The sequence below is a fragment of the Scyliorhinus torazame genome, chromosome 2, assembly GCF_047496885.1.
Source record: "Scyliorhinus torazame isolate Kashiwa2021f chromosome 2, sScyTor2.1, whole genome shotgun sequence".
NCBI classification, from domain to species: domain Eukaryota; kingdom Metazoa; phylum Chordata; class Chondrichthyes; order Carcharhiniformes; family Scyliorhinidae; genus Scyliorhinus; species Scyliorhinus torazame.
Window position 1 is genome coordinate 401,099,107 of NC_092708.1, and position 27,902 is coordinate 401,127,008.

General features: G+C 51.1%; 1 protein-coding gene across 4 annotated transcripts in view; it reads right to left on the reverse strand.

The window, feature by feature from the left end:
• syne3 (spectrin repeat containing, nuclear envelope family member 3) overlaps positions 1–27,902 on the reverse strand; it is a 177,367-nt gene that overhangs the window by 57,800 nt on the left and 91,665 nt on the right. For all 4 annotated transcript variants that reach the window (XM_072494475.1, XM_072494474.1, XM_072494472.1 and 1 more), the window contains 4 exons: positions 25,975–26,111; positions 6,184–6,358; positions 5,729–5,911; positions 796–945 (listed from right to left, as the gene is read on the reverse strand). In XM_072494475.1, coding sequence (XP_072350576.1) covers positions 796–945; positions 5,729–5,911; positions 6,184–6,358; positions 25,975–26,111 — 645 coding nt within the window. The remainder of the gene's footprint in view (positions 1–795; positions 946–5,728; positions 5,912–6,183; positions 6,359–25,974; positions 26,112–27,902) is intronic.

A 27,902-nucleotide genomic window follows, 5' to 3' on the forward strand; every position in this document is an offset into this window, starting at 1 on the left:
CAGAAGAGATTTACCAGGATATTGCCTGGTATGGAGGGCATTAGCTATGAGGAGCGGTTGAATAAACTCGGTTTGTTCTCACTGGAACAAAGGAGGTTGAGGGGAGACCTGATAGAGGTATACAAAATTATGAGGGGCATAGACAGAGTGGATAGTCAGAGGCTTTTCCCCAGGGTAGAGGGGTCAATTACTAGGGGGCATAGGTTTAAGGTGAGAGGGGCAAGGTTTAGAGTGGAGGAGGAGGAGGTGGTGGAAGCAGGGACAATAGGGACATTTAAGGGGCATCTTGACAAATACATGAATAGGATGGGAATAGAAGGATACGGACCCAGGAAGCGTAGAAGATTGTAGTTTAGTCGGGCAGCATGCTCGGCACGGGCTTGGAGGGCCGAAGGGCCTGTTCCTGTGCTGTACATTTCTTTGAATCTGCACTGACCCTCTGAAAGAGTACTTCACCCAAGCTCACTCCCCCGCCCTAACCCATTAACCTAACCTACACATCTTTGTGGACACTAAGGGGTAATTGATCACGGCCAATCCACCTAACCTGCACATCTTTGGACTGTGGGAGAAAACCGGAGCATCCGGAGGAAACGCACGCAGACATGAAGAGAAAGTGCAAACTTCACACAGCCAGACACCGGAGGTCGGAATTGAACCCGGGTCCCTGGCGCTGTGAGGCAGCAGTGCTAATCCTCCCTGATAGCACAATGCAGCCGTGCCGCTTAGTAATACACAGTCACAAATATTCCAGGTTAATAAATTATCAATTTCAGGGTTGCAAATCTCTCTGACCTTTAGACCTTGTTTTCTGTTTTTTGTCCCTTTGCTGCTCCTGGGACCTTCAGCAGCTAAAATATTTGCCAGCTTCCGATCTTCATTTTTTAGCCACTCTTCAAATTTCTTCAACAACAGCTTGTGATCAGTCGGATCTTGGCAATTCACCTGTCAAAGACAAACAGAATACTGCTAGAAATCTGAAATCAAAACTGAAAACACTGGAAATGCTCAGTAACACGTCTTACATTTCTAATATTTACCAATTCTGATGAAAAGCCATCAACCTGAAAGGTTAACTCTTTCGCTCTCCACAGATGCTGTCAGTCCTGCTGAGCACCTCCAACACTTTTGCCTTTGATTGGTATAAAATCAGCATCGCTGACATAATTATCAAAATATGGAAGTGAATCTTGAGTGGGCACACGAGAAGCAAGCTCTGCGTTAAGACTATTACAACATGTACATTTGACCACATACCTTCTACATTGCTGCTCCCAGGAAGTCAGATGATTTTTAAAAATTCATTCATGAGATCTGAGCATCGCTAGAAAGGCCAAGCTGTTCCAGTACAGCTACAACACTGGCATCTACCCGGCAATGTGGAAATTGCCCAGGTATGTCCTGTACACAATAAACAGGACAAATCCAACCCAGCCAATTACCGCCCTATCAGTCTCCTCTCCAACATCAGCAAAGTGATGGAAGGAGTCATCAACAATTCTATCAAGCGGCACTTACTCAGCAATAACCTGCTCACGGACGCTCAGTTTGGGTTCCGCCAGGGTCACTCAGCTCCTGACCTCATTACAGCCTTGGTTCAAACATGGACAAAAGAGCTGAATGCCAGAGGTGAGGTGAGAGTGACTGCCCTCGACACCAAGGCAGCATTTGACCGAGTGTGGCATCAAGGAGCCAGAGCTAAACTGGAGTCAATGGGAATCAGGGGAAAACATTGACATCACTGCCCTGAGCAAGACAACTGACAGGTGGCAGCCAGCTTTAAGAACAAGGTGGTGGTTACAGCTTCTTCTGGAAAAGCGAACCAGTAGAAGGTCATCCCAACAGGACCGGCTTCGCCGTAAAGAAATGAGTTTGTCAGAAGTCTCAACGAGCCCCCCCTGTGGGATGAGCGAACTCCTCATGACCCTACGGCTCTCCCTGGCCCAGAAACAGCACATCATGGCCGTCAGTGCCAATGGCCCAACCTTAGATACAACAGACAAGACAAAAGAGACAATCGCTGTCCCGCATCCCAACGGTAGACGAGCTGATTCTCTGCGGCGACTTCAATGCTGGAGTCGGGAAGGATGCAAACGGGAAGGGCGGCACCATGGTACAGTGGTCAGCACTGCTGCCTCACAGCGTCAGGGAGCTGGGTTCAATACTGGCCTTGAGTGACTGTCTGTATGGAGTTTTTGCACTTCCTCCCTGTTTTCCTTCGGGTTTCCTCCGGGTGCTCCAGTTTCCTCCCGCAGTCCAAAGATGGGCAGGTGAGGTGGATTGGCCATGATACATTGTCTCTTAGTGTCCAACAAGGTTAGGTGGGGTTACTGGGTTACAGGGATGGGGTGGGGGCTAAGATAGGGTGCTCTTTCGGAGGGTGGGTGCAGACTCAATGGGTCGAATGGCCTCCTTTTGCACTGTAGGGTTTCTATGAAACCTTTGGAAAGGCGTGTTAGACAGGGAAGGCAAACAAACACCAACAGAATCCTCCTCCTGACAAAATGTTTAGAACGTGACCTGGTCATGAACACCCTGTTCCACCAGAAGGACAAGCAGAAGACCTCATGGCAACACGCCCCCTCCAAGCACCGCCACCGAATAGCCTAGATCATCGTCCGAGCAAGGGACCACAAAGATGTCCGCATCACCCCCGCCTCGATCGGAGCCGACAACCATTGGACTGACCACAGACTAATCCGCTTGACCACCTCCATCACCCTGGCCCCAGCCCACACTGGCTGCAGGAGACTCAATGTCGCTGGACTCAGAGAGCCAGAGAAGAAAGACCTGCTCAGTCGGCGCCTGACAGCTAGCCTGGCGACAACCAGCGAGCCGGGGCCACAGAACGTCCACAGTGCCTAGTCAGTCTTAAAAGTTGCCATAGTCAGAACCTGTCAGGAGACGCTCGGGCTCTCGACCAGGAAACACCAAGACTGGTTCGACGGGAACGATCAGGAGATCCAGCACAAGGTGTTCCTGAACTGGCAGCTCCACCAAAACGAGTGCGAGGAAACAAACCAACAGACAACTGGAGGCAGAGGAGCAACAAAGAACCCGCGACCTAAAGAACAGATGGTGGGTGGAAAGGGCGGAGACTCAGCAACTCGCCGGCAACCACGATGTGAGCAGCTTCTTCAGCACAATCAAAACCATCTACGGTCCGAGTACCCAGGGTCCCAGGAGAGCGTGAAACGGAGAGGCGCTCATCAAAGACAGAGAGGCAGTCAACGCCTGAGCTCGCTGGAGAGAGCTCTTCGAGAACCTCCTCAACCGAGACACAGCCTTCGACACAATCATTCTCGACACCATCCCGCAACACGCTACCCGCCACCATCTCAGCACAACCCAGCTCGCCGTGAGGTCGACAAAGCCATCCGACAGCTGAAGAACAACAAGGCCTCGGCACAGATGGAATCCCCGCAGAAGGCCTAAAATGCGAGGGAGATTCACTCTTGACAAGAATTCACTGCCTCATCACCCTTTCCTGGAAGAGCATGCCAAATAATCTCAGATGTCTTAATTGGGACCACCTTCAAGAAAGATAACAGTTCCAACTACGGAAATTACAGCGGGGGGTTCGCTCCTCTTTGCCAAGGTCATCGTAAGAATGCTCCTCAACCGCCTCCTCCCAGTGGCTGAACAGCTCCTTCCTGAGTCTCAGTGCGTTTTCCGCCCATCAGGAGATTCAATGGACAGGATCTTCAGCGTGCAACAAATCCAGGAGAAATGCAGGGAGCAGCATCAAGCTTTGTACATGGCCTTTTTTGATCTCGCAAAGGCCTTCGACTCTGTCAGCCATGAGGAATTGTGGAGCATCCTCCTCACATTCTGCTGCTCGCATGGTAGTACAGTGGTTAGCACTGTGGCTTCACAGCTCCAGGGTCCCAGGTTCGATTCCCGGCTTGGGTCACTGTCTGTGTGGAGTCTACACGTTCTCCCCGTGTCTGCGTGGGTTTCCTCCGGGTGCTCCGGTTTCCTCCCACAGTCCAAAGATGTGCAGGTTAGGTGGATTGGCCATTCTAAATTGCCCTTAGTGCCCAGAAAGGTGGGGTAGAGGTGTGGGCTTGAGTAGAGCGCTCTTTCCAAGGGGCGTTGCAGACACGAGGGGCCGAATGGCCTCCTTCTGCACTGTAAATTCTATGATTCTTCTCTCACTGCTCCACACGATGAGATGCAAGCCGTGATCCTCACTAACGGAACCACCACAGACCCAATACGTGTGCAAACTAGGGTCAAACAGGACTGTGTTATCACACCAACGTTCTTCTTCATCTTCTTCGCAGCAACACTCCACCCCGTCACCCTGAAGCTCCCCGCTGGAGTGGAGCTAACCTCCCAGACAAGCAGGAAGCTGTTCAATCTCCGACACCATCAGGCCAGAACCAAGACCGTCCCAACCTCAGTCATCGCGCTGCAGTATGTGGGCGACGTCTGTGTGTGCGCACTCAGAGGCCGAGCTACAAACCACCTTCGTCACATTCACCGACGGATAGGAGCAAATGGGCCTCAGACTAAACATCCAGGTAACAAAGGTTCTCTACCACCCCGCTCCTGCCGCACAAAACTGCCCACGACCATCAAGATCCACGGTGAGCCCTTGGGACAATGTGGATAATTTCCCATACCTCAGGAGCCTCCTCTCGGTGCGAGCAAACATCGACAACGAAATCTGGCAACAACTCCAATGCACCATTGCAGTCTTCGGTCCCCTGAGGAACAGAGTATTTGAAGACCGAGACCTCAAGTCCAGCACCAAGTTCCTGGTGTACAGAGCAGCCGGGGTCCCCGCCCTCCTGTATGCACCAGAAACATGGACAATGTACAGCAGACACCCCATATCCAAAGAGAGATATCACCAACGTTGCCTGCGCAAAATCCTGCAAATCCACTGGCAGGATAGGCGATAGTCCTCTCCCAGGCCAATATGCCCAGTATCGAGGCACTGGTCACTCTCGACCAGCTGTAATGGGCAGGTCACATTGCCCACATGCCCAACACAAGACTCCCAAAACAAGTGCTCTACTCAGAGCTCCACAAAAGCGATCACTAGGAGGGCAGGGGAAACGTTACAATGACACTCTGAAAGCCTCCCGAATGAATAAAACATCCCAGTCGACACGTGGGAATCGCTTGCCTTAGAACACACTATTCAGCCCCCACAGAACTCACCTCCCCAGAGAGTTAGCAAGTCATCCTCAACACTGAGGGACTGTCCAAGAGAGAGAAGTGATAGATTTTTGATAGACGTAGGAGTCAGCGGTTATGGGGCAGAAAGTAAAGTGGAGTTGAGACCACAATTTGCAAATGGAGTGCAGGTTCTTTTTTAAAAAAATTTGAGTACCCAATTAATTTTTTCCAATTAAGGGGCAATTTAGCGTGCCAATCCACCTACCCTGCACATCTTTGGGTGGTGGGGGTGAAACCCACGGAAACATGGGGAGAATGTGCAAACTCCACAGACATTGACCCAGAGCCGGGATCGAACCTGGGACCTCGGCGCCGTGAGGCTGCAGTGCTAACCCACTGCGCCACCGTGCTGCCCCGGAGTGCAAGTTCTAAGCAGTCAACAGAGTAGTGCTGCACCCAAATCCTATTTCCGATGTATTACCCATCAGCTGCACCCTGTCGCTGACTCTGAATAAGCAGCACAGATCATGCAATCTCCCTTACCGAGTATGGGCTTGTGGTTACTCATTAATATTGACAGCAGTAATTGTGTGAATACCTGCAACTCCCTCCTCCTCTGTAACAGGCCATCAGTCAGGAATGTACGTTGCTGAACCGCCTCCTTCAGCTCAGACTCAAAGGCTGCAGCTTGTTCTTCGCCGTAGATACTGCGTAACATTTCCTCGAGTCTCTTAAATCTGTCAAGCTGGACTTCCAGCTGGTTACTCCGAACAAGATGGTCCTGAGAGAAAGGAGCAGAGATGAGCTTCCCATCATGTCACACAGGGAATTTCTGCCATTACCTTCAGCAACGTTTGCTCTTGCGTCGTATATTCCTTGGAGTTGCAATCAGAGTTGGGTGGGGGGGATGGGGTCCATCTCCCCCACATTACCCAGCCATCTGGTCAGTCTTCGCAGCACCCCCCCCCCCCCCCCCCCCCACACACACACACACACTTCACCCAGCCATCTGGTCAGCCTCTCCCAGATCCCTCAAATCACAATGTCATCTACCTTAATGTTGTGTAGGTGAGTCCTGACCAGCGCTCCATCTTTGGTGTCAAGGGATAAGTGCAGCAGGTTTCGAGTGCTGCTCCTCCATTGCTGAAACACTCGTAGCACCTCCTGAAAGCTGCACCGCAGACTCACACCAAGCTGGCTGCATCTCTTCCCAATCTGTCCTTTTACTCTGAAACACACAAACTCGCGTTTTGAGCTATTACCTCTTTAACAATCACAGTGGGGTAAAGAGAGAGAGAGAGAAAGAGAGAGAGTGGGAGCGAGAAATAAAACTGATGTAAAGTATTTGCATCTATGCAGTTTTGAGAAAAAGCTATTGGCTATGTGAATGCATCCGCCTGACTGAGAAACTCAATTGATCAGCTGCACTGTCATAGGCATTGAGCATGAGATACAACTAAAGGCTGATCTGATATTGCCAAGAGAGCGACATTTGGGCCATCTTTAGCTGATCCAGTGAATTTATTTTAATTTTAAAAAACATTTGGAGTGTCCAATTCATTTTTTCAATTAAGGGGCAATTTGGCGTGGTCAATCAACTTACCCCGCATATCTTTGGGTTGTGGGGGCGAAACCCACGCAAATACGGACAGTGACCCAGAGCCGGGTTTGAACCCGGGACCGCGGTGCTGTGCACAAAGAACAAAGAACAAAGAAATGTACAGCACAGGAACAGGCCCTTCGGCCCTCCAAGCCCGTGCCGACCATGCTGCCCGACTAAACTACAATCTTCTACACTTCCTGGGTCCGTATCCCTCTATTCCCATCCTATTCATGTATTTGTCAAGATGCCCCTTAAATGTCCCTATCGTCCCCGCTTCCACCACCTCCTCCGGTAGCGAGTTCCAGGCACCCACTACCCTCTGCGTAAAAAACTTGCCTCGTACATCTACTCTAAACCTTGCCCCTCGCACCTTAAACCTATGCCCCCTAGTAATTGACCCCTCTACCCTGGGGAAAAGCCTCTGACTATCCACTCTGTCTATGCCCCTCAATTTTGTATACCTCTGTGCCACCGTGCTGCCCAATGATCCAGTGAATTGTGCATCGAATGATGTTGGCAGCTTGAATCAAAACATCACCAGTAAATGTCACAACACGTTGGGTCTGACCAGAGCCTTATACAGCCTCAGGGATACATCCCTGCTCTTGTATTCTAGCCCTCTCAAGATGAATGCTGTGATGTGGAGATGCCGCCGTTGGACTGGGGTGGGCACAGTAAGAAGTCTGTGACAACAGATGAATGGACATCACGCGACAATCACCAGGCAGGAATGTTCCCTTCCAGTCGGGGAACACCAGCAGTCAAGGGAACTCAGCCTCTGATCTCTGGGTAAGCGTTCTCCAAAGCGGCCTCCAGGACGCGCAACAACGCAGAATCGCCGAGCAGAAACTGATAGCCAAGTTTCAGCACACATGAGTGCGGCCTCAACCGGGACCTTGGATTCATGTCGCATTACATTCACCCCCCACCATCTGGCCTGGGCTTGCAAAATCCAAACAACTGTCCTGGCTTGGGACAATTCACACCTCTTTAACCTGGGGCTACCCCTCTCTCCAGTCGCACCGTCTGGACCTGTAAAGATTTAATTACCTGAAAAGACTTGCATTCAAAGTATCGTCTTGCATCTTTGACTTTGTCTTTATACATGTTTCTGGAACCCACCTCTTCACTCACCTGAGGAAGGAGCTGCACTCCTAAAGCTAGTGAAACAAACCTGTTGGAATTTAACCTGGTGTTGTAAGACTTAACATGAATGATTCATTTTGGAAGGTTGAATTTGAATGCTGAATACAGTGTTAAAGGCAGGATTCTTGGAAGTGTGGAGAAACAGAGGGATCTTGGGGTCCACGTACATAGATCCCTCAAAGTTGCCACCCAGGTTGATAGGGTTGTTAAGAAGGTGTATGGTGTGTGTCTTTCATTAACGGGGGATTGAGTTTAAGAGCCGCGAGGTTTTGCTGCAGCTTTATAAAACCCTGGTTAGACCACACTTGGAATATTGTGTCCAGTTCTGGTCGCCTCATTATAGGAAGGATGTGGATGCTTTGGAGAGGGTACAGAGGAGATTTACCAGGATGCTGCCTGGACTGTAGGGCATGTCTTATGAAGAAAGGTTGAGGGAGCTCGGGCTTTTCTCACTTGAGCGAAGGAAGAGAGGTGACTTGATAGAGGTGTACAAGGTGATGAGAGGCATGGATAGAGTGGATAGCCAGAGACTTTTCCCCAGGGCGGAAATGGCTGTCACGAGGGGACATATTATTTTTTTTAAATATATTTTATTAAAGTTTTCAAACACAATTTTTTCCCTTACAAATCAAAAAAAAAAATAAAGGTAACATGACAACTGCAATATAACATTGTGTAACTAACATGGTAAACTAACCAAATAACACAAAGTAACACTCCCCCCCCTCCCTCCCCCCCCCCGCCCCCTCTCCCCCTCCAAAAACCCAAACAGTTCACCCCCCCTCCCTCCCCCTGGGTTGCTGCTGCTGGCCATCTATCTTCCCTCTAACTTTCCGCTAGGTAGTCGAGGAACGGTTGCCACCGTCTGGCGAACTCTTGAGCCGATCCTCTCAGCGCAAACTTCATCTGCTCTAGTTTTATGAACCCCGCCATATCGTTTATCCAGGCCTCCAGTCCGGGGGGTTTCGCTTCCTTCCACATGAGTAGGATCCTGCGCCGGGCTACTAGGGACGCAAAGGCCACGACATTGGTCTCTTTCGCCTCCTGCACTCCCGGCTCATCCGCTACTCCAAATATAGCTAACCCCCAGCCTGGCTTGACCTGGACCTTCACCACCTTCGAGATCACTCCCGTCACTCCCCTCCAATACCGGACACAACCAAAACATATGTGTGTGGTTCGCCGGGCTTCCCCCGCACCTCCCACACTTGTCCTCCACTCCGAAGAACCTGCTCAACCTTGCTCCCGTTATGTGTGCTCTATGCAGCACCTTAAATTGGATCAGGCTAAGCCTGGCACACGAGGAAGAGGAATTTACCCTGCTTAGGGCATCAGCCCACAAACCCTCCTCAATCTCCTCCCCGAGCTCTTCTTCCCATTTTCCCTTCAGTTCGCCCACCAACTCCTCCCCCTCTTCTCTCATCTCCCGGTATATCTCTGACACTTTGCCCTCCCCGACCCACCCCCCCCCGAAAGCACCCTGTCCTGGATCCCTTGTGTCGGGAGCAGCGGAAATTCCCTCACCAGTTGTTTCGTGAACGCTCTCACCTGCATATATCTAAAGAAATTTCCCCGGGGCAGCTCATACTTTTCCTCAAGCGCTCCCAAGCTCGCAAACGTCCCGTCTATAAATAAATCTCCCACTCTCCTGATTCCTACCTGGTGCCAGCTCTGGAATCCTCCGTCCAGCCTCCCTGGGGCAAACCTATGGTTGTTCCTGATCGGGGACCACACCGAGGCTCCCAGCACACCCCTCTGTTGCCTCCATTGCCCCTAGATACTTAATGTTGCCGCCACCACTGGGTTCGTGGTAACTCTTTTTGGGGAGAGCGGTAGTGGCGCCGTCACCAGCGCTTTTAAACTCGTCCCTTTGCAGGACTTCATCTCCAACCTTTTCCACGCCGCTCCCTCTCAATCTATCATCCATTTACGAATCATCGCCACATTGGCCCAGTAGTAGTCGCTCAAATTTGGCAACGCCAGTCCCCCTCTGTCTCTACTACGTTGTAGGAACCCCCTCCTTACCCTCGGGGCCTTCCCTGCCCACACGAAGCTCGTGATGCTCCTATCTATTTTTTTAAAGAAGGCCTTAGTGATCAGTATAGGGAGACATTGGAACACAAATAGGAACCTCGGGAGGACCATCATCTTAATTGCCTGCACTCTGCCCGCCAGTGACAGCGGCTGCATGTCCCACTTTTTGAAATCCTCTTCCATTTGTTCCACCAGTCGTGTCAGATTGAGTCTGTGTAAGGTTCCCCAGCTCCTGGCTATCTGAATCCCCAGGTATCGGAAGTTTCTTTCCACTCTCCTTAGCGGTAGGCCATCTATCCCTCTACTCTGGTCCCCGGGGTGTATCACAAAAAGCTCACTCTTTCCCATGTTAAGCCCATATCCCGAGAAATCTCCAAACTCCCTCAATATCTGCATGACCTCTGACATCCCCCCCACTGGGTCCGTCATATACAGCAGTAGGTCATCCGCGTAGAGTGACACTCGGTGTTCCTCTCCCCCTCTAATCACCCCTCTCCATTTTCTGGAGTCTCTCAGCGCTATGGCCAGTGGTTCAATTGCCAACGCGAACAGTAATGGGGACAACGGGCATCCCTGTCTCGTTCCCCTGTGTAGTCGAAAATACTCCGACCTTTGCCGACCTGTGACTACACTTGCCGTTGGGGCCCCATAGAGGAGTTTAACCCAGCTGACAAACCCATCCCCGAACCTCCTCAGCACCTCCCATAGATACTCCCACTCCACCCTATCAAATGCCTTCTCTGCATCCATTGCCGCCACTATCTCTGCCTCCCCCTCTGCTGGGGGCATCATTATCACCCCTAATAGCCGTCGCACGTTGACATTTAGTTGTCTCCCCTTTACGAACCCTGTCTGGTCTTAGTGCACCACCCCCGGGACACAGTCCTCTAACCTCGTTGCCAGCACCTTTGCTAGCAACTTGGCGTCCACATTTAGCAGTGAGATAGGCCTATAGGACCCGCACTGCAGCGGATCTTTATCCCGCTTCAAGATTAGCGATATCGTCGCCTCCGACATTGTCGGGGGTAGGGTCCCTCCTTCTCTGGCCTCATTAAAGGTCCTTACCAGCAGCGGGGGCCAACGAGTCCACATATTTTCTATAGAATTCCACCGGGAACCCATCTGGTCCCGGGGCCTTCCCTGCCTGCATGTTCCCCAGCCCCTTGGTAACCTCGTCCACCCCAATCGGCGCCCCCAGGCCTTCCAACTCCTGCTCCTCCACCCTCGGGAACCTCAATTGGTCCAAAAACTGCCGCATCTCCTCTTTTCCCTCCGGGGGTTGGGACCAATATAGTCTCTCGTAAAAGGTCTTAAACACCTCGTTTATCTTCCCTGCTCTCCGCACCGTAGCTCCCTTTTCATCCCTAATTCCCCCTATCTCCCTCGCAGCTGATGGGCCAACAGGCGACTCGCCTTTTCCCCATATTCATATCTCATCCCCTGTGCCTTCCTCCACTGTGCCTCCGCCCTCCTTGTGGTCAACAGGTCGAACTCGGTCTGGAGTCGTCGCCTCTCCCTGTATTGTCCTTCCTCCGGGGCTTCCGCGTATTCTTTATCTACCCTCAAAATCTCCCCCAGTAGTCTTTCCCTTTCCTTGGCCTCTATTTTCCCCTTGTGGGCCCTGATGGAGAACAGCTCTCTTCTGACCACCGCCTTTAGTGCTTCCCATACTACTCCCACTCGGACCTCCCCGTCGTCATTGGCCTCCAGGTACCTTTCGATACATCCCCGGACCCTTCCGCAGACTCCCTCATCCGCCAGTAATCCCACATCCAGTCGCCAGAGTGAACGCTGCTCCCTCTCCTCTCCTAATTCCAGGTCCACCCAGTGTGGGGCATGATCTGAAACAGCTATGGCTGAGTACTCAGTTCCTTCCACCCTCGAGATCAGTGACCTTCCCAAAACAAAGAAATCTATCCGGGAGTACACCTTGTGAACATGAGAGAAGGAGAACTCTTTGGCCATCGGCCTAACAAATCGCCACGGATCCACTCCCCCCATTTGGTCCATAAACCCCCTAAGCACCTTGGCCGCTGCCGGCCTTCTTCCGGTCCTAGATCTAGATCTATCTAACCTTGGGTCCAACACGGTGTTGAAGTCCCCCCCCATTATCAGGTTTCCTACCTCCAGGTCCGGGATACGTCCCAGCATCCGCTTCATAAATCCCACATCATCCCAATTCAGGGCATATATGTTAACCAACACGACCTCCATTCCCTCCAGTCTGCCACTCACCATCACATATCTGCCTCCGCTGTCTGCTACAATGTTCCTAGCTTCGAATGACACCCGTTTCCCCACCAGTATGGCCACCCCTCTGTTCTTTGCATCCAGCCCTGAGTGGAACACCTGTCCCACCCATCCTTTCCTTAACCTAACTTGGTCCGCCACCTTCAGTCCTTTCAAGTGCACGAACACTCGGGCCCTTTTAATCGGCCCATTTAGGCCTCTCACGTTCCACGTGATCAGCCGAACTGGGGGGCTGCCTGCCCCCCTCCCGTCGACTAGCCATCACCCTCTCTAGGCCACTCCCACGTCCCGGTTCCGCGCACCCACCCGTTCCCCAGGCGGCGCATTCCCGCCCCGACCACCTTTTCTTTTACCAGTTCCTCTTCGATCTCTGCAGCAGCAACCCAGTTATCCTCCCCCCCCCCCCCCCCCCCGCTAGATCCCCATCTATCATGATTACTCCCCCCATATTGCTTCCGAAAGTCAGCTGACTTCAACTGACCCCGGCTTCTCCCGCTCTCTCCTTGACCCCCCCCCGTGTGGGGAACTCCCATCTACCTTGCGCCTATCTTCCCGCCATCATCTTTCTGGCGCGGGAACAAGAACAATAAGCCCCGTGTTCTCTAGAGCCGTCCCGCCCCTTGTGGCGCAGCTCCCTCTGCCGCCCCACTTCCATTCCCCATCACCCGCCTATGACTCTTCTTCCCCCTCACCGGCGCCCACATTTCTTAGTGTCCCCCCCTCCCCAATTTACATCTCTATATACATCAGCATTGCCGTTTCCCCTCCATCATCAGTCCCTCAGTTCTGATCCAGTTTCTCGTTTTTAATAAAGGTCCATGCTTCTTCCGCCGTTTCGAAGTAGTGATGCCTCTCCTGGTGCGTGACCCACAGTCGCGCCGGCTGCAACATCCCGAACTTCACCTTCTTCTTGTGTAGCACCTCCTTGGCTCGATTAAAACTCGCCCTCCTTCTCGCCACCTCCGCACTCCAATCCTGGTACACCCGTACCACCGCATTCTCCCATCTACTACTTTGTATCTTTTTGGCCCATCTCAGAACCACCTCTCTGTATTTGAAACGATGAAATCGCACGATCGTCGCCCTAGGTGGTTCTCCCGCCTTTGGTCTCCTCGCAGGGACCCGATGGCCCCTTCCACTTCCAAGGGGCCCGAGGGGGCCTCAGCTCCCATTAGCGAGCGTATCATCGTGCTCACGTAAGCCCCGCCGTCCGCTCCTTCCACTCCCTCGGGGAGACCCAGGATCCGAAGGTTCTTTCTCCGTGATCTGTTTTCTAGGACTTCAATCCTTTCAATGCACTTTTTGTGGAGCGCCTCGTGCGTCTGCGTTTTGACCGCCAGGCCCAGGATCTCGTCCTCGTTGTCCGTCACCTTCTGCTCCACCACGCGGAGCTCCATCTCCTGGGTCTTTTGTGCCTCCTTAAGCCCCTCAATTGCTTGTAGCATCGGGGCCAGCACCTCCTTCTTAAGCAGCTCCACACACCGTCTCAAGAATTCGTCTTGGTCCGGCCCCCATGTCGCCTGGGCTCTCTCCACCGCCATCTTGCTCCTTTTCCCTTCTGCCCCTGTCCTCGAGGATTCTTCGCGATCTGGCCGCCGCCGCCGATATTTTTCTTTTTCGTTGGGGGGGGGGGGGGGGGGACTCCCGGTTGTCTCACTCCACACCGGGTTTCGTCCCGAAAAGAATTCCCCGTTGGGGCTCTTAAAAGAGCCCGAAGGTCCGTTCAAGTTGGAGCCGCCAAAACGTGCGGCTTAGCTGGTCATCGCCGCAACCGGAAGTAAGGGGACATCATTTTAAGATGATTGGAGGAAGGTATAGGGGCGATGTCAGAGGCAGGTTCTTTACACAGAGTGTGGTGGGTGCGTGGAATCACTGCCAGCAGAGGTGGTGGAGTCAGAGTCATTAGGGACATTTTAGCGACTCTTGGACAGACACATGGACAGCAGTAAATTGAAGGGGTGGAGGTTAGGTTGATCTTAGATTAGGATAAATGGTCGGCACAACATCGTGGGCCGAAGGGCCTGTACTGTGCTGTACTGTTCTATGTTTGCTAACATTGCATTTGCCTTCCTAACTGCCGACTGAAACTGCACGTTAACCTTACTAGAATCTTGAACAAGGACTCCCAAGTCCCTTTGTGCTTCTGATTTCTAAGCATTTCCCCATTTAGAAAATAGTCTATGCCTCCATTCCTCCTTCAAAAATGCCTCACACTTTTCCACATTGTTTTCCAACTGCCACTTTGCCCACTCTCCCAGCCTGTCCAAGTCCTTCTGCAGCCCGCCTGCTTCCTCAATACTACCTGTCCCTCTGCAGAACTTTTCATGCTTTCCAAACTTAGTAACAGTTCCTTCATCCAGATCATTAATGTATATTGTGAAAAGTTGTGGTCCCAGCACAGACCCCTGAGGCACACCACTAGTCACCGGCTGCCATCCTGAAAAAGACCCCTTTATACCCACTCTCTGCCTTCTGCCAGTCAGCCAATCCTCTATCCATGCCAGGATCTTACCCTTAACACCATGGACTCTTGACTTTTTTTTTTAAAATAATATTTTATTGAAAATTTTTGGTCAACCAACACAGTACATTGTGCATCCTTTACACAACATTGCAACAATACAGATAATAATGACCTTTTTAAATTTAAACAAAAACAACAAATAAATAAATATTAAATAACAAAAAAAATAAAAAATAAAAACTAGCCCTAATTGGCAACTGCCTTGTCTCAGGCCACACCCCCCCCCCATCCCTCCCCCCCCCCCCCCAAAGTCCTGGGCCGCTGCTGCTGCCTTCTTTGTTCTCCCCTATCTATCTTTCCGCAAGATATTCGACGAACGGTTGCCACCGCCTAGTAAACCCTTGAGCCGACCCCCTTAGGACGAACTTAATCCGCTCTAACTTTATGAACCCCGCCATATCATTTATCCAGGTCTCCACCCCCGGGGGCTTGGCTTCTTTCCACATTAGCAGTATTCTGCGCCGGGCTACTAGGGACGCAAAGGCCAAAACATCGGCCTCTTTCGCCTCCTGCACTCCCGGCTCTTGTGCAACCCCAAATATAGCCAACCCCCAGCTTGGTTCGACCCGGACTCCTACTACTTTCGAAAGCACCTTTGTCACCCCCATCCAAAACCCCTGTAGTGCCGGGCATGACCAAAACATATGGGTATGATTCGCTGGGCTTCTCGAGCACCTCGCACACCTATCCTCCACCCCAAAAAATTTACTGAGCCGTGTTCCAGTCATATGTGCCCTGTGTAATACCTTAAACTGGATCAGGCTTAGCCTGGCGCACGAGGACGACGAGTTTACCCTGTTTAGGGCATCTGCCCACATCCCCTCCTCAATCTCCTCCCCTAGCTCTTCTTCCCATTTCCCTTTTAGTTCGTCCATCATAGTCTCCCCTTCGTCTCTCATTTCCCTATATATATCCGACACCTTACCGTCCCCCACCCATTTCTTTGAGATGACTCTGTCCTGCACCTCTTGTGTCGGGAGCTGCGGGAATTCCCTCACCTGTTGCCTCGCAAAAGCCCTCAATTGCATGTACCTGAATGCATTCCCTTGGGGCAACCCATATTTCTCGGTCAGCGCTCCCAGACTCGCAAACTTCCCATCCACAAATAGATCTTTCAATTGCGTTATACCTGCTCTTTGCCACATTCCATATCCCCCATCCATTCCCCCCGGGGCAAACCTATGGTTGTTTCTTATCGGGGACCCCCCCAGTGCTCCGGTCTTTCCCCTATGTCGTCTCCACTGTCCCCAAATCTTCAGTGTAGCTACCACCACCGGACTCGTGGTATAGTTCCTTGGTGAGAACGGCAATGGGGCTGTCACCATAGCCTGCAGGCTGGTCCCCCTACAGGACGCCCTCTCTAATCTCTTCCACGCCGCTCCTTCCTCCTCTCCCATCCACTTACTCACCATTGAAATATTAGCGGCCCAATAATACTCACTTAGGCTCGGTAGTGCCAGCCCCCCCCTATCCCTACTACGCTGTAAGAATCCCTTCCTCACTCTCGGAGTCTTCCCGGCCCAAACAAAACCCATGATACTCTTTTCTATCCTTTTGAAAAAAGCCTTCGTGATCACCACCGGGCGACACTGAAACACAAAGAGGAATCTCGGGAGGACCACCATCTTAACCGCCTGCACCCTCCCTGCCATTGACAATGCTACCATATCCCATCTCTTGAAATCTTCCTCCATCTGTTCCACCAACCGCGTCAAATTTAGCCTGTGCAATGTGCCCCAATTCTTAGCTATCTGGATCCCCAGGTAACGAAAGTCTCTTGTTACCTTCCTCAACGGTAGGTCTTCTATTTCTCTACTCTGCTCCCCTGGATGCACCACAAACAGCTCACTCTTCCCCATGTTCAATTTATACCCTGAAAAATCCCCAAACTCCCCAAGTATCCGCATTATTTCTGGCATCCCCTCCGCTGGATCCGCCACATATAGTAGCAGATCATCCGCATATAAAGATACCCGGTGTTCTTCTCCTCCCCTAAGTATTCCCCTCCATCCCTTGGAACCTCTCAGCGCTATCGCCAGGGGCTCAATCGCCAGTGCAAACAGTAATGGGGACAGAGGACATCCCTGCCTTGTCCCTCTATGGAGCCGAAAATAGGCCGATCCCCGTCCATTCGTGACCACACTCGCCACTGGGGCCCTATACAACAGCTGCACCCATCTAACATACCCCTCTCCGAACCCAAATCTCCTCAACACCTCCCACAGATAATCCCACTCCACTCTATCAAATGCTTTCTCGGCATCCATCGCCACTACTATCTCCGTTTCACCCTCTGGTGGGGCCATCATCATTACCCCTAACAACCTCCGTATGTTCGTGTTCAGCTGTCTCCCCTTCACAAACCCAGTTTGGTCCTCATGAACCACCCCCGGGACACATTCCTCTATTCTCATTGCCATTACCTTGGCCAAGACCTTGGCATCTACATTGAGGAGGGAGATTGGTCTGTAGGACCCGCATTGTAGCGGATCCTTTTCCTTCTTTAAAAGAAGCGATATCATTGCTTCTGACATAGTCGGGGGCAGTTGTCCCCTTTCCTTTGCCTCGTTAAAGGTCCTCGTCAGTAGCGGGGCGAGCAAGTCCAAATATTTTCTGTAAAATTCAACTGGGAATCCGTCCGGTCCCGGGGCCTTTCCCGTCTGCATGTTCCTAATTCCTTTCACCACTTCTTCTACCGTGATCTGTGCTCCCAATCCCATCCTTTCCTGCTCTTCCACCTTGGGAATTTCCAGCCGATCCAAAAACTCCATCATTCTCTCCCTCCCATCCGGGGGTTGAGCTTCATACAATTTTTTATAAAATGTCTTAAACACTTCATTCACTCTCTCCGCTCCCCGCTCCGTCTCTCCATCTTCGTCTCTCACCCCCCCTATTTCCCTCGCTGCTCCCCTTTTCCTCAATTGGTGTGCCAGCAATCTGCTCGCCTTCTCTCCATATTCATACTGTACACCCTGCGCCTTCCTCCATTGTGCCTCTGCAGTGCCTGTGGTCAGCAAGTCAAATTCCACATGCAGCCTTTGCCTTTCCCTATACAGTCCCTCCTCCGGTGCTTCCGCATACTGTCTGTCCACCCTCAAAAGTTCTTGCAACAACCGCTCCCGTTCCTTACTCTCCTGCTTCCCTTTATGTGTCCTTATTGATATCAGCTCCCCCCTAACCACCGCCTTCAACGCCTCCCAGACCACTCCCACCTGAACCTCCCCATTGTCATTGTGTTCCAAGTACTTTTCAATGCATCCCCTCACCCTTAAGCACACCCCCTCATCCGCCATTAGTCCCATGTCCATTCTCCAGGGTGGACGCCCTCTTGTTTCCTCCCCTATCTCCAAGTCTACCCAGTGTGGGGCATGATCCGAAATGGCTATAGCCGTATATTCCGTTCCCCTCACCCTCGGGATCAATGCCCTACCCAACACAAAAAAGTCTATGCGTGAATAGACTTTATGGACATAGGAGAAAAACGAGAACTCCTTACTCCTAGGTCTACTGAATCTCCACGGGTCCACCCCTCCCATCTGCTCCATAAAATCCTTAAGCACCTTGGCTGCTGCCGGCCTCCTACCAGTCCTGGACTTCGACCTATCCAGCCTTGGTTCCAACACCGTGTTAAAGTCTCCCCCATTATCAGCTTTCCGGTCTCTAGGTCTGGGATGCGTCCTAGCATTCGCCTCATAAAATTGGCATCGTCCCAATTCGGGGCATACACGTTTACCAACACCACCATCTCTCCCTGTAATTTGCCACTCACCATCACGTATCTGCCCCCGTTATCCGCCACTATAGTCTTTGCCTCGAACATTACCCGCTTCCCCACTAATATAGCCACCCCCCTGTTTTTCGCATCCAGCCCCGAATGGAACACCTGCCCTACCCATCCTTTGCGCAACCTAACCTGATCTATCAGTTTCAGGTGCGTTTCCTGTAACATGACCACATCTGCTTTAAGTTTCTTAAGGTGTGCGAGTACTCGTGCCCTCTTTATCGGCCCGTTAAGCCCCCTCACGTTCCACGTGATCAGCCGAGTTGGGGGGCTTCCCACCCCCCCCCCCCCTTGCCGGTTAGCCATCATCTTTTTCCAGCTTCTCACCCAGTTCCCACGCAGCTGTATTTCTCCCAGACGGTGCCCCCCCGCCCATCCTTTCCCGTACCCACTCCCCCCTTTCCCCAGCAGCAGCAACCCAGTAATTCCCCCCTCCCCCCCCCCCCCCGGCTAGACCCCCCGCTAGTGTAATTACTCCCCCCATGTTGCTCCCAGAAGTCAGCAAACTCTGGCTGACCTCGGCTTCCCCCCGTGATCACGGCTCGCCCCGTGCGGCGCCCCCTCCTTCCTGCTTCTCTATTCCCGCCATAATTATCATAGCGCGCCTCTCCCTCGGCCCCGCCTCCCATGGCCAACGCCCCATCTCCTCTCCCTCCCCACCTCCCCCCATTGCCACCTGTGGGAGAAAGAAAAGTTACCATACCGCAGGATTAATCATACAATCCCTCTTCGCCCGCCCCCCACTCGTCCCACCACTTTGTCCAAACGTTCATTTTCGTAGTCCAATCATTCCAATTTTTCTTCTACAATAAAAGTCCACGCTTCATCCGCCGTCTCAAAGTAGTGGTGCCTCCCTTGATATGTGACCCACAGTCTTGCCGGTTGCAGCATTCCAAACTTTATCTTTTTTTTGTGAAGTACCGCTTTGGCCCGATTAAAGCTCGCCCTCCTTCTCGCCACCTCCGCACTCCAATCTTGATAGACGCGGATCACTGCGTTCTCCCATTTACTACACCGAGTTTTCTTCGCCCATCTAAGGACCATTTCTCTATCCTTAAAACGGAGAAATCTCACCACTATGGCTCTGGGAGCTTCTCCTGCTCTCGATCCTCGCACCATAACTCGGTATGCTCCCTCCACCTCCAACGGACCCGTCGGGGCCTCCACTCCCATTAACGAGTGCAGCATCGTGCTCACATATGCCCCGACGTCCGCCCCCTCCACACCTTCAGGAAGGCCAAGAATCCTCAAGTTGTTCCTCCTTGCGTTATTTTCCAGTGCCTCCAGCCTCTCCACAGATCGTTTCTGGTGTGCCTCCTGTATCTCCGACTTCACCACCAGGCCCTGTATATCGTTTTCATTCTCTGCTGCTTTCACCTTCACGACCCGAAGCTCCTGCTCCTGGGTCTTTTGTTCCTCTTTCAGCCCTTCAATCGCCTGTAATATCGGGGCCAACAACTCTTTCTTCATTTCCTTTTTTATCTCCTCCACGCAGCGTTTCAAAAACTCTTGTTGTTCAGGGCCCCATATGAAACTGCCACCTTCCGACGCCATCTTGGTTTCTGCTTGCCTTCCTTGCCGCTGCTCCAAAGGATCCGCTGCAATCCGGCCACTTTCCTCTCCTTTTTCCATCCGTGTCCAGGGGGAACACCCTTCTGGTTTACCGCACGGTGTTTTCAGCCGTTAAAATTGCCGTTGGGGCTCCTATCAAGAGCCCAAAAGTCCGTTTCACAGGGAGCTGCCAAAACGTGCGACTCAGCTGGTCATCGCCGCACCCGGAACTCCGACTCTTGACTTATTTAACTGTCTCCTTTGCGGCACCTTGTCAAAGGACCACTGGAAATCTAAATTACGCCCACTGGTTCTCCTTTGTCTATCTTTCTTGTTACTTCCTCAAAGAACTCTAACAGAGTTGTCAGACACGACCTCCCCTCGTCGAAGCCGTGCTGACTCAGTCCTATTTTATCATGCACTTCCAAGTACTTCGCGATCTCATCTTTACTAACGGACTCTAAAATCTTGCCAGTGACCGAAGTCAGGCTAACCGGCCTTTAATTTCCCGTCTTCTGCCTCCCTCCCTTCTTAAACAGTGGTGTTACATTAGCCACTTTCCGTCCTCTGGGAGCCTTCCTGCCTCCAGTGATTCCTGAAAGATCACCACCAATGCTTCCACAATTTCCTCAGCTATCTCTTTTAGAACTCTGGGGTGTAGTTAATCCGGTCCAGGTGATTTATCCACCTTCAGTTTCCCCAGAACCTTCTCCTCACTAATGGTCACTGCACTCCCTTCTGCCCCCTGGTTCTCCTGGAGCTCTGACATCCCACTGGTGTCTCCCACTGTGAAGACTGATGCAAAGTAACTATTCAGTTTGTCTGCCATTTCTTTGTTTCCTATTATTACTTCTCCAGCCACATTTTCCAGTGGTCCAATGTCTATTTTTGCGTCTCTCTTACCTTTTATATATTGAAATGTGCTGCTGCACCACCTCCTCCTCAGCAGTTCTTCCCCCGTTGCAGCACCATGTTGTGTAGAGTGCAGCAAGCGACCATGATGTATGAAACCCTCTGCAGATTGTTCTGGTGGAGCCTCAAATCCATTCAGGCACTGGAACCTCATTGGCAGCATCCCTGCGGTCTGCTCCACCGAAGTACGAGTTACAGCATGAGCCTTGCAGCTTGTCTCAGCTGCACTCTGCGGTCTCTGCTCAGGTGTCGTCAGCCACCTCCTCAGTGGGTAGCACTGGTCCCAGAGGGGCTAACCCTACATCTGCTGTGGACCCTGAAACATGTCCGGGAATGGAGACCGACTCTCTGGAACTGTGTACACACCTCAAGGGTGTTTGGCGCGGTCACGGAGCAGCTGCACATTCAGCGAGTGGAAGCCCTTGTGATTCACATGGTTCACTGCTTGGTGTCCCGGAGATCTGAGTGCCACACAAATGTCGTCAATGACACCCTGTATCTGTGGAAAGCCAGGGGTTTGCACAAAGCCCATCCATTCTAGCTTGCTTGATCCCAGTCAAAATGGATAAAGTTGCAGGCCCTTGCAAAGATTACGACTGTCACCTCCTCTATACACCAGTGTGTGGGGGCTTACAAAATTCGAGAGGTTACCTATGGAGTCTTAGAAGGAGCCACTGTACTTTCAGTGATACTGGCAATGGATGCCCTCCAAATCCCCATGGCACCAAATCCTGCAGAAAGTAGCAGATATGACCAAACAGTTTCATGGACATGCGTAGTCTTCGGCGACACTGACACTCAAGACATCCGCAAGTATGTCAGACGCCATCTGTAGACCCTGGGCCCATCCTATTTTCTAAACGGTGACAAAATTCATAATGCTGAAGTGCAAAGGGACTTGGGAGTCCTAGTCCAGGATTCTCTAAAGGTAAACTTGCAGGTTGAGTCCGTAATTAAGAAAGCAAATGCAATGTTGTCATTTATCTCAAGAGGCTTGGAATATAAAAGCTGGGATGTACTTTTGAAGCTTTATAAAGCATTAGTTCGGCCCGATTTAGAATACTGTGAGCAATTTTGGGCCCCACACCTCAGGAAGGACATACTGGCACTGGAGCGGGTCCAGCGGAGATTCGCACGGATGGTCCCAGGAATGGTAGGCCTAACATACGATGAACGTCTGAGGATCCTGGGACTTTATTCATTGGAGTTTAGGAGGTTGAGGGGAGATCTAATAGAAACTTACAAGATAATGAATGGCTTAGATAGGGTGGATGAAGGGAAGTTGTTTCCATTAGCAGGGGAGACTAGGACCTGGGGGCACAGCCTTAGAATAAAAGGGAGTCACTTTAGAACAGAGATGAGGAGAAATTTCTTCAGCCAGAGAGTGGTGGGTCTGTGCAATTCATTGCTCCTATGTCTTATGGTCTTATGTCGGGCAGGACCTGTCACCCCTTCAGGTTCTGTTCCTGCCTTTGGCTTCCCATTGAAGTCTTCTTCGTCTCTCCTATCTGAGAGTATGAAGAATGACAGGAAGTTCATCAGGCTCCATGTTTCGTATGATCCCCTCACTGCAGCATCACAGACAGGGTCTTGACTGTTAGCATCACTCAGTGTCCATTCATTGTCTGAAGCTACCTCTCAAACCCCACTGACCCATGTTCTGGCCCCACATTGATGCCCAGTGGGGAAAATTCTAGAGTCCATTATCAAAGATTTTGTACCAGAGCACTGGACACAGTGGTTGAATTGGACAGAGTCAGCAGGGATTTATGAAGGAGAAATCATGATTGACAAATCTACTAAAGTTCTTCGAGGATGTAACTAGTAGAGTTGATGAAAGGTGAGCCAGTGGATGTGGTATATTTTGACTTTCAGAAGGGTTTCGACAAAGTCCCACATGAGATCAGCCATGATTATAAAATGAACGGCAGAGCAGACCTGAAGAGCATAATGGCTACTCGTGCTGAGATTTTCTATGCTTCACTCACATGCTGATTGGGCAAGACCCCACATCAACCTTGCCCTACACCACATGGGCAAATGGGAGCAGAAAATCCAGGCTGGAGTATGTTTGGATTTCAAAAAAAACATTTGATAAAAGTGCCACAATAAAGGTTAATATGCAAGTTAAGTGCTCAAGTAGTTAGAGGCAATGTATTGCCATGGATACTGGATTCTTTAACCTATAGAAAGCAGAGAGTCTGGAGAAACGGTGCATTTCCAGATTGCCATGCTACAACTAGCGGAGTTGTGTAAGGCCTGATATTTACAATCTACATTAGTGCCTTAGACCAAGAGTGATGTGTTCACGTTTTCTGACGTTATGTGGGAATGTTTGCGACCCCTCAGGTACTGAAGCACTCCATGTCCAAATGCAGCAAGACCCGGACAATAGCTAAACTTTGGCTGACAAGTAACATTCATACCACATATGTACCGGGCAATGGACATCTCCATGAAGGGAGGATCTAACCATCTCGCCCTGACATTCAATGGCAGCACTGAATCTTCCACCATCAACATCGTGGTGGTTAGCACTGAGCAGAAACTGAACGGGACTGGCCATGTAAATACTGCAGCTACCAGAGCAGGTCGGAGGCTGGGTATCCTGCAGTGCCTAATTTACATCCTGACTCCCCATTTTGGGAGGACTAACATGACAAGGGAATACAGAATAAACGGTAGGAATCAAGAAAGTATAAAGGACCAGAGGGACCTTGGGTGCACATCCACTGATTACTAAAGGCAGCAGGCCAGGTAGATAAGGCATACGGGATACTTGCCTTTATTAGCAATGGCATTTCAGATAAGGGAGCTTCTGGTGGAGCTGTATAAAATGCCCATTAGGCCTCAGCTAGAGTACTGTGCACAGTTCCAGTCACCACATATCAGGGAGGGGGAGAGGTATCTGGACACTGTGTTGCAGGAAGCAGTCACACCCCTTAGATTAACTACCTGGACTTCGGTCAGTGGTCAAGGACAGGAAGGTGTGACTACAAGTGAGGTAGGTAGAGGGATCCAATAAGTAGCACTGCAGGAGCCTTATACCCTGCCCCTGTGCAACAGGTTTGTGATTCTTGCCCCGTGTGGACAAGAGCGGGGACTGAAGGGAGGATGAACAAACTGACCACACACCGTGGTGCAGAGAGAAATGTAGTCGTAGCCGGGTAAAGTATAGTTAGGGGAATAGACACTGTTCTCTGTAGCCAGGATCGAAAGTCCCAAAAGTTGTGGCGCCTGCCTGGTGCCAGTGTTCGGCATATCTGCTCCGGGATGGAGGGGAACTTGCAGTGGGAGGGAGAGCATCCCGATGTTGTGATCCATCGAGACACCAACGGCAGAAGTAGAATGATGAAAAAGGTTCTGCATAGAGATAGTGAATAGTAATTAAAAGTGGTGTTAGGTAACTTTTTGATCTCTAAGGGAATCAATGCATAATGTTGGTCCGGCAGGTCAGTGGAATTGAGCTTCAAGATCAGCCACGATCATATGAAATGATGAAGCAAGGTTCGAGGTGGCACATGGCCTGTTCCTGCTCCTACTTCCTTTATTCTGATGGGACTCAGTGCAGAGAAACAGGAAGCAACATTTGAAAGAAAAAATGATGAGCCACACACTAAATCAGTTCAGGGCATTGAGTACAGATGTTGGGAGGTTATGGTGCAGTTGTACAGGACGTTGGCACCTGGAGTATTGTGTTCAGTGTTGGTCGCCTTGCTATAGCAAAGATGTTATTAAACTGGAGTGTGTAGAAGAGAATTACAAGGATGTTGCCAGGACTCAAGGGACTGAGTTACAGGGAGAGATTGGACAGGCTGGGCTTTTTTCTTTGGAGCGTAGGAGACTGAGGGGCGATCTTATAGAGGTGTATAAGATCATGAGAGGCATGGATAGGGTGAATGCACCAAGTCCTTTTTCCCAGGGTTGGGAATCGAGAACTAGAGGGCATAGGTTTAAATTAAGAGGGGAAAGAATTAATGGGAACCTGAGGAGCAACGTTTTTACAGAAGGTAGTACGTATGTGGAATGAGCTGCCGGAGGAAGTGGGTGAGGCAAGGACATTGACAACATTTAAAAGGCGTTTAGACGGATACATAGATAGGAACAGTTTAGAGGGATATGGGCCAAATGCAGGCAAATGGGGTTAGCTTAGATGGGCTTTGTGGTTGGCATGGACCAGTTTGGGCCAAAGGGCCTGTCTCCATGCCATAGATTCTATGATTATAAATGGTAATAGTAGAGCTTTAAGTGTTCAACTATACAAATCTTTAAACATGAGAAGTGGGTAACATTCTGAAATGAAAGTTGCATAGGATGAAAAATTTCACAAATTGGGGCACAGGATACAGTGAAGGACTGGCACTAAGCTCATACAAATAATTAGTTAGGTGACTACAGGAATCAAATGTTCAGTTTGGAAGTTTACTTTAGGTGGGAGGTTAAGGCCATGGAGAGCGTGCAGGACATTTTCAGATATAGTCCCTACACAAGGGACTAATTACAAGTACAGATTTATTGTGAAGGATTTTTATAACATAGAAATAGCCAAAAAATGGGTGTCACTGTTAGTATCATCATACAGAATAAAGCAACAGCTGAGAAAAATGTACTTAACACTGATGGACATTAAAAACAAGATATTGAATACCCTCGCCCCATCCCAGGAACAGTGCAGTGGGCTAAAAGGAAATTACTGCGGATGCAGGAATCTGAAACCAAAAGAGAAAATGCTGGAAAATCTCAGCAGGTCTGGCAGCATCTGTAAGGAGAGAAAAAAGCGAACGTTTCGAGTCCAGGTGACCCTTTGTCAAAGCTATGGCCTTTTAGCCCCAACAAACAGTGGGAAAAACTGTACCCAGCCGAGTGTTTAAGAAAGAAAGTGACTAAATATTTGAAGAAAAAATTGAAAGGGATTTTGTGAAAAGGGTAGAGAAATGAAACAAAGTGACAAACTCCTTCAAAGAGACACAAATATTCATTGAATATTCATCATAGAGCAGTGTATTTGCATGATGAACAATTAGGACCAATGTGTGCAGTTACCTTTTATACTCTTGAATGACACTCAGCACTTTGGCAGAGAGCCGTTCTTCATTCTGTGGGAAGCTGCAAAGTTCTTTCAGCTTAAGGTGAAACTCTTCCACTCTTGGCTCCTCTGCTAAAATTGAAGACCTGGCGATCTGGAACATAAAAGGAAACAAATCTTCAGCAAAAAGTGTTGCTGAGGACTTCCGGTGGCGACCATGGAGTGAGTGGTGGCACATCGGGTGGCTCCCGCTCATGGCGGTTTTTTCAGACCTTTTCCCTGGCTAACAAGTGGATGTGAGGAGAAATATAGGTGCAGGAGAGTGAGTGGAAGAGATTGGCCCTCTGGTGTATGGAGCTGACGGCTAGAACCGGTCGGAAAAGAGGGAATCAGTCGGTTAGAGCTGGTGCGGCGCCTGTGACGCACGTGGAGATGGCGGAGGGGCAAGGAGGGGCCCCGCCGGCTCAGTGATCGACGTAGCAGCTGGTGAAATTCCTGATCGAGAAGTTCACCCAGCAACGGAAGGAGAGTCTGGAGGACCTGCCCTGGGCGGTGGATTCGATCAGGGCGGTGGTCGGCCACGTGCAAACGAAGCTGGCGGCCCAGGGTCAGGCAACCCAGAAGATGGAGGAGGTGGCAGGGGAACACAAGGAGCAGTTCCCTCGATGGTCGCGGGAATGGGACTGAGGTGCGATCAGCAGAAGCGGCTCTAGAAGGTTGAGGACCTGGAGAATCGGTCACGCAGGCAGAATATTCGGATCGTGGACCTGCCGGAAGAGAGTGAAGGAGCCGATGCTGGCACGCATGTGGGGAGGATGCTGGAGAAGCTGCTCGGAGAGGGTGTGTTTGCACGGCCGTTGGAGGTGGATCGAGCGCACAGGGTGCTAATGAGGAAGCTCCAGGGAAGAGAGCAGCCGAGGGCGACGGTGGTGCGGTTGCACCGGTTCCTGGACAAGGAGCAGATTATGAGGTGGGCCAGGCAGACAAGGCGCTGCACCTGGGAGGGCAGTGAAATCCGAGTGTACCCGGGCCTGGGTGCAGAGCTGGCCAAGAGAAGAGCGAGTTTCAACAAGGTCAAGGCTGCCCTCTACATGAAGGGGGTGAAGTTCGGACTATCGTACCCGGCACGTCTGTGGGTGACCTACGAAGGCCAGGAATTGTACTTTGGTTTGGCGGAGGAGGCGGTAGAATTTGTCAGAGACAATGGACTGGCCGGAGAGGGGGCTGACAGGTGTAGGGTTTGGAAAATGTATGGGGAGGAGGATAGATGGCGGTGGGCACCTGAGGGCAGGCCTGGAGAGGTGCGTGACCGGTTGTCTGGCCCAAGAGGGGCTATGGTTAATTGGCCGGGGGTGGGGGGTAATGGGCCGGTCAAGAGGGCCGTGTGTTCGCACACTTAAAGCGATTAAAGGCGGATGTGGCTATGCTACAAGAGACACGCCTGAAGGTGGGAGACCAGATTAGGTTGAGGAAAGGATGGGTTGGGCAAGTGCTTCAGTCAGGGCTGAATGCGGAATTTATGAGGCAGGTGCTGGGGAAGATTCTAGACCTAGACTCTCATCAGCTGATTATGGGGGGGGACTTTAATACAGTCCTGGATCCGAGATTGGACTGGTCGAGTTCGAGGAGAGTGTCGGCTACAGCTAAGGAGCTCCGGGGGTTCATGGAGCACAAGGGGGGGGGGGGGGCCTCACAAGGTGTACTCCCGAACGTGGTGGATAAGACGTTGTTGGCAGGGGTGGTGGATGTCGAATATTTGGCAATAGTGGTGTCGAACCATGCCCCGCACTGGGTGGATTGATGAGTGAGCAAAGGGGGGGGGGTCCAGCACCCACAATGGCGGCTGGATGTGGGACTGTTGGCGGAGGAAGGAGTGTGTGAGCGGGTGAGGAAGGCCTTCCGGGGGTATGTGGAGATTAATGACACGGGGAGGGTTCGGCAGGTA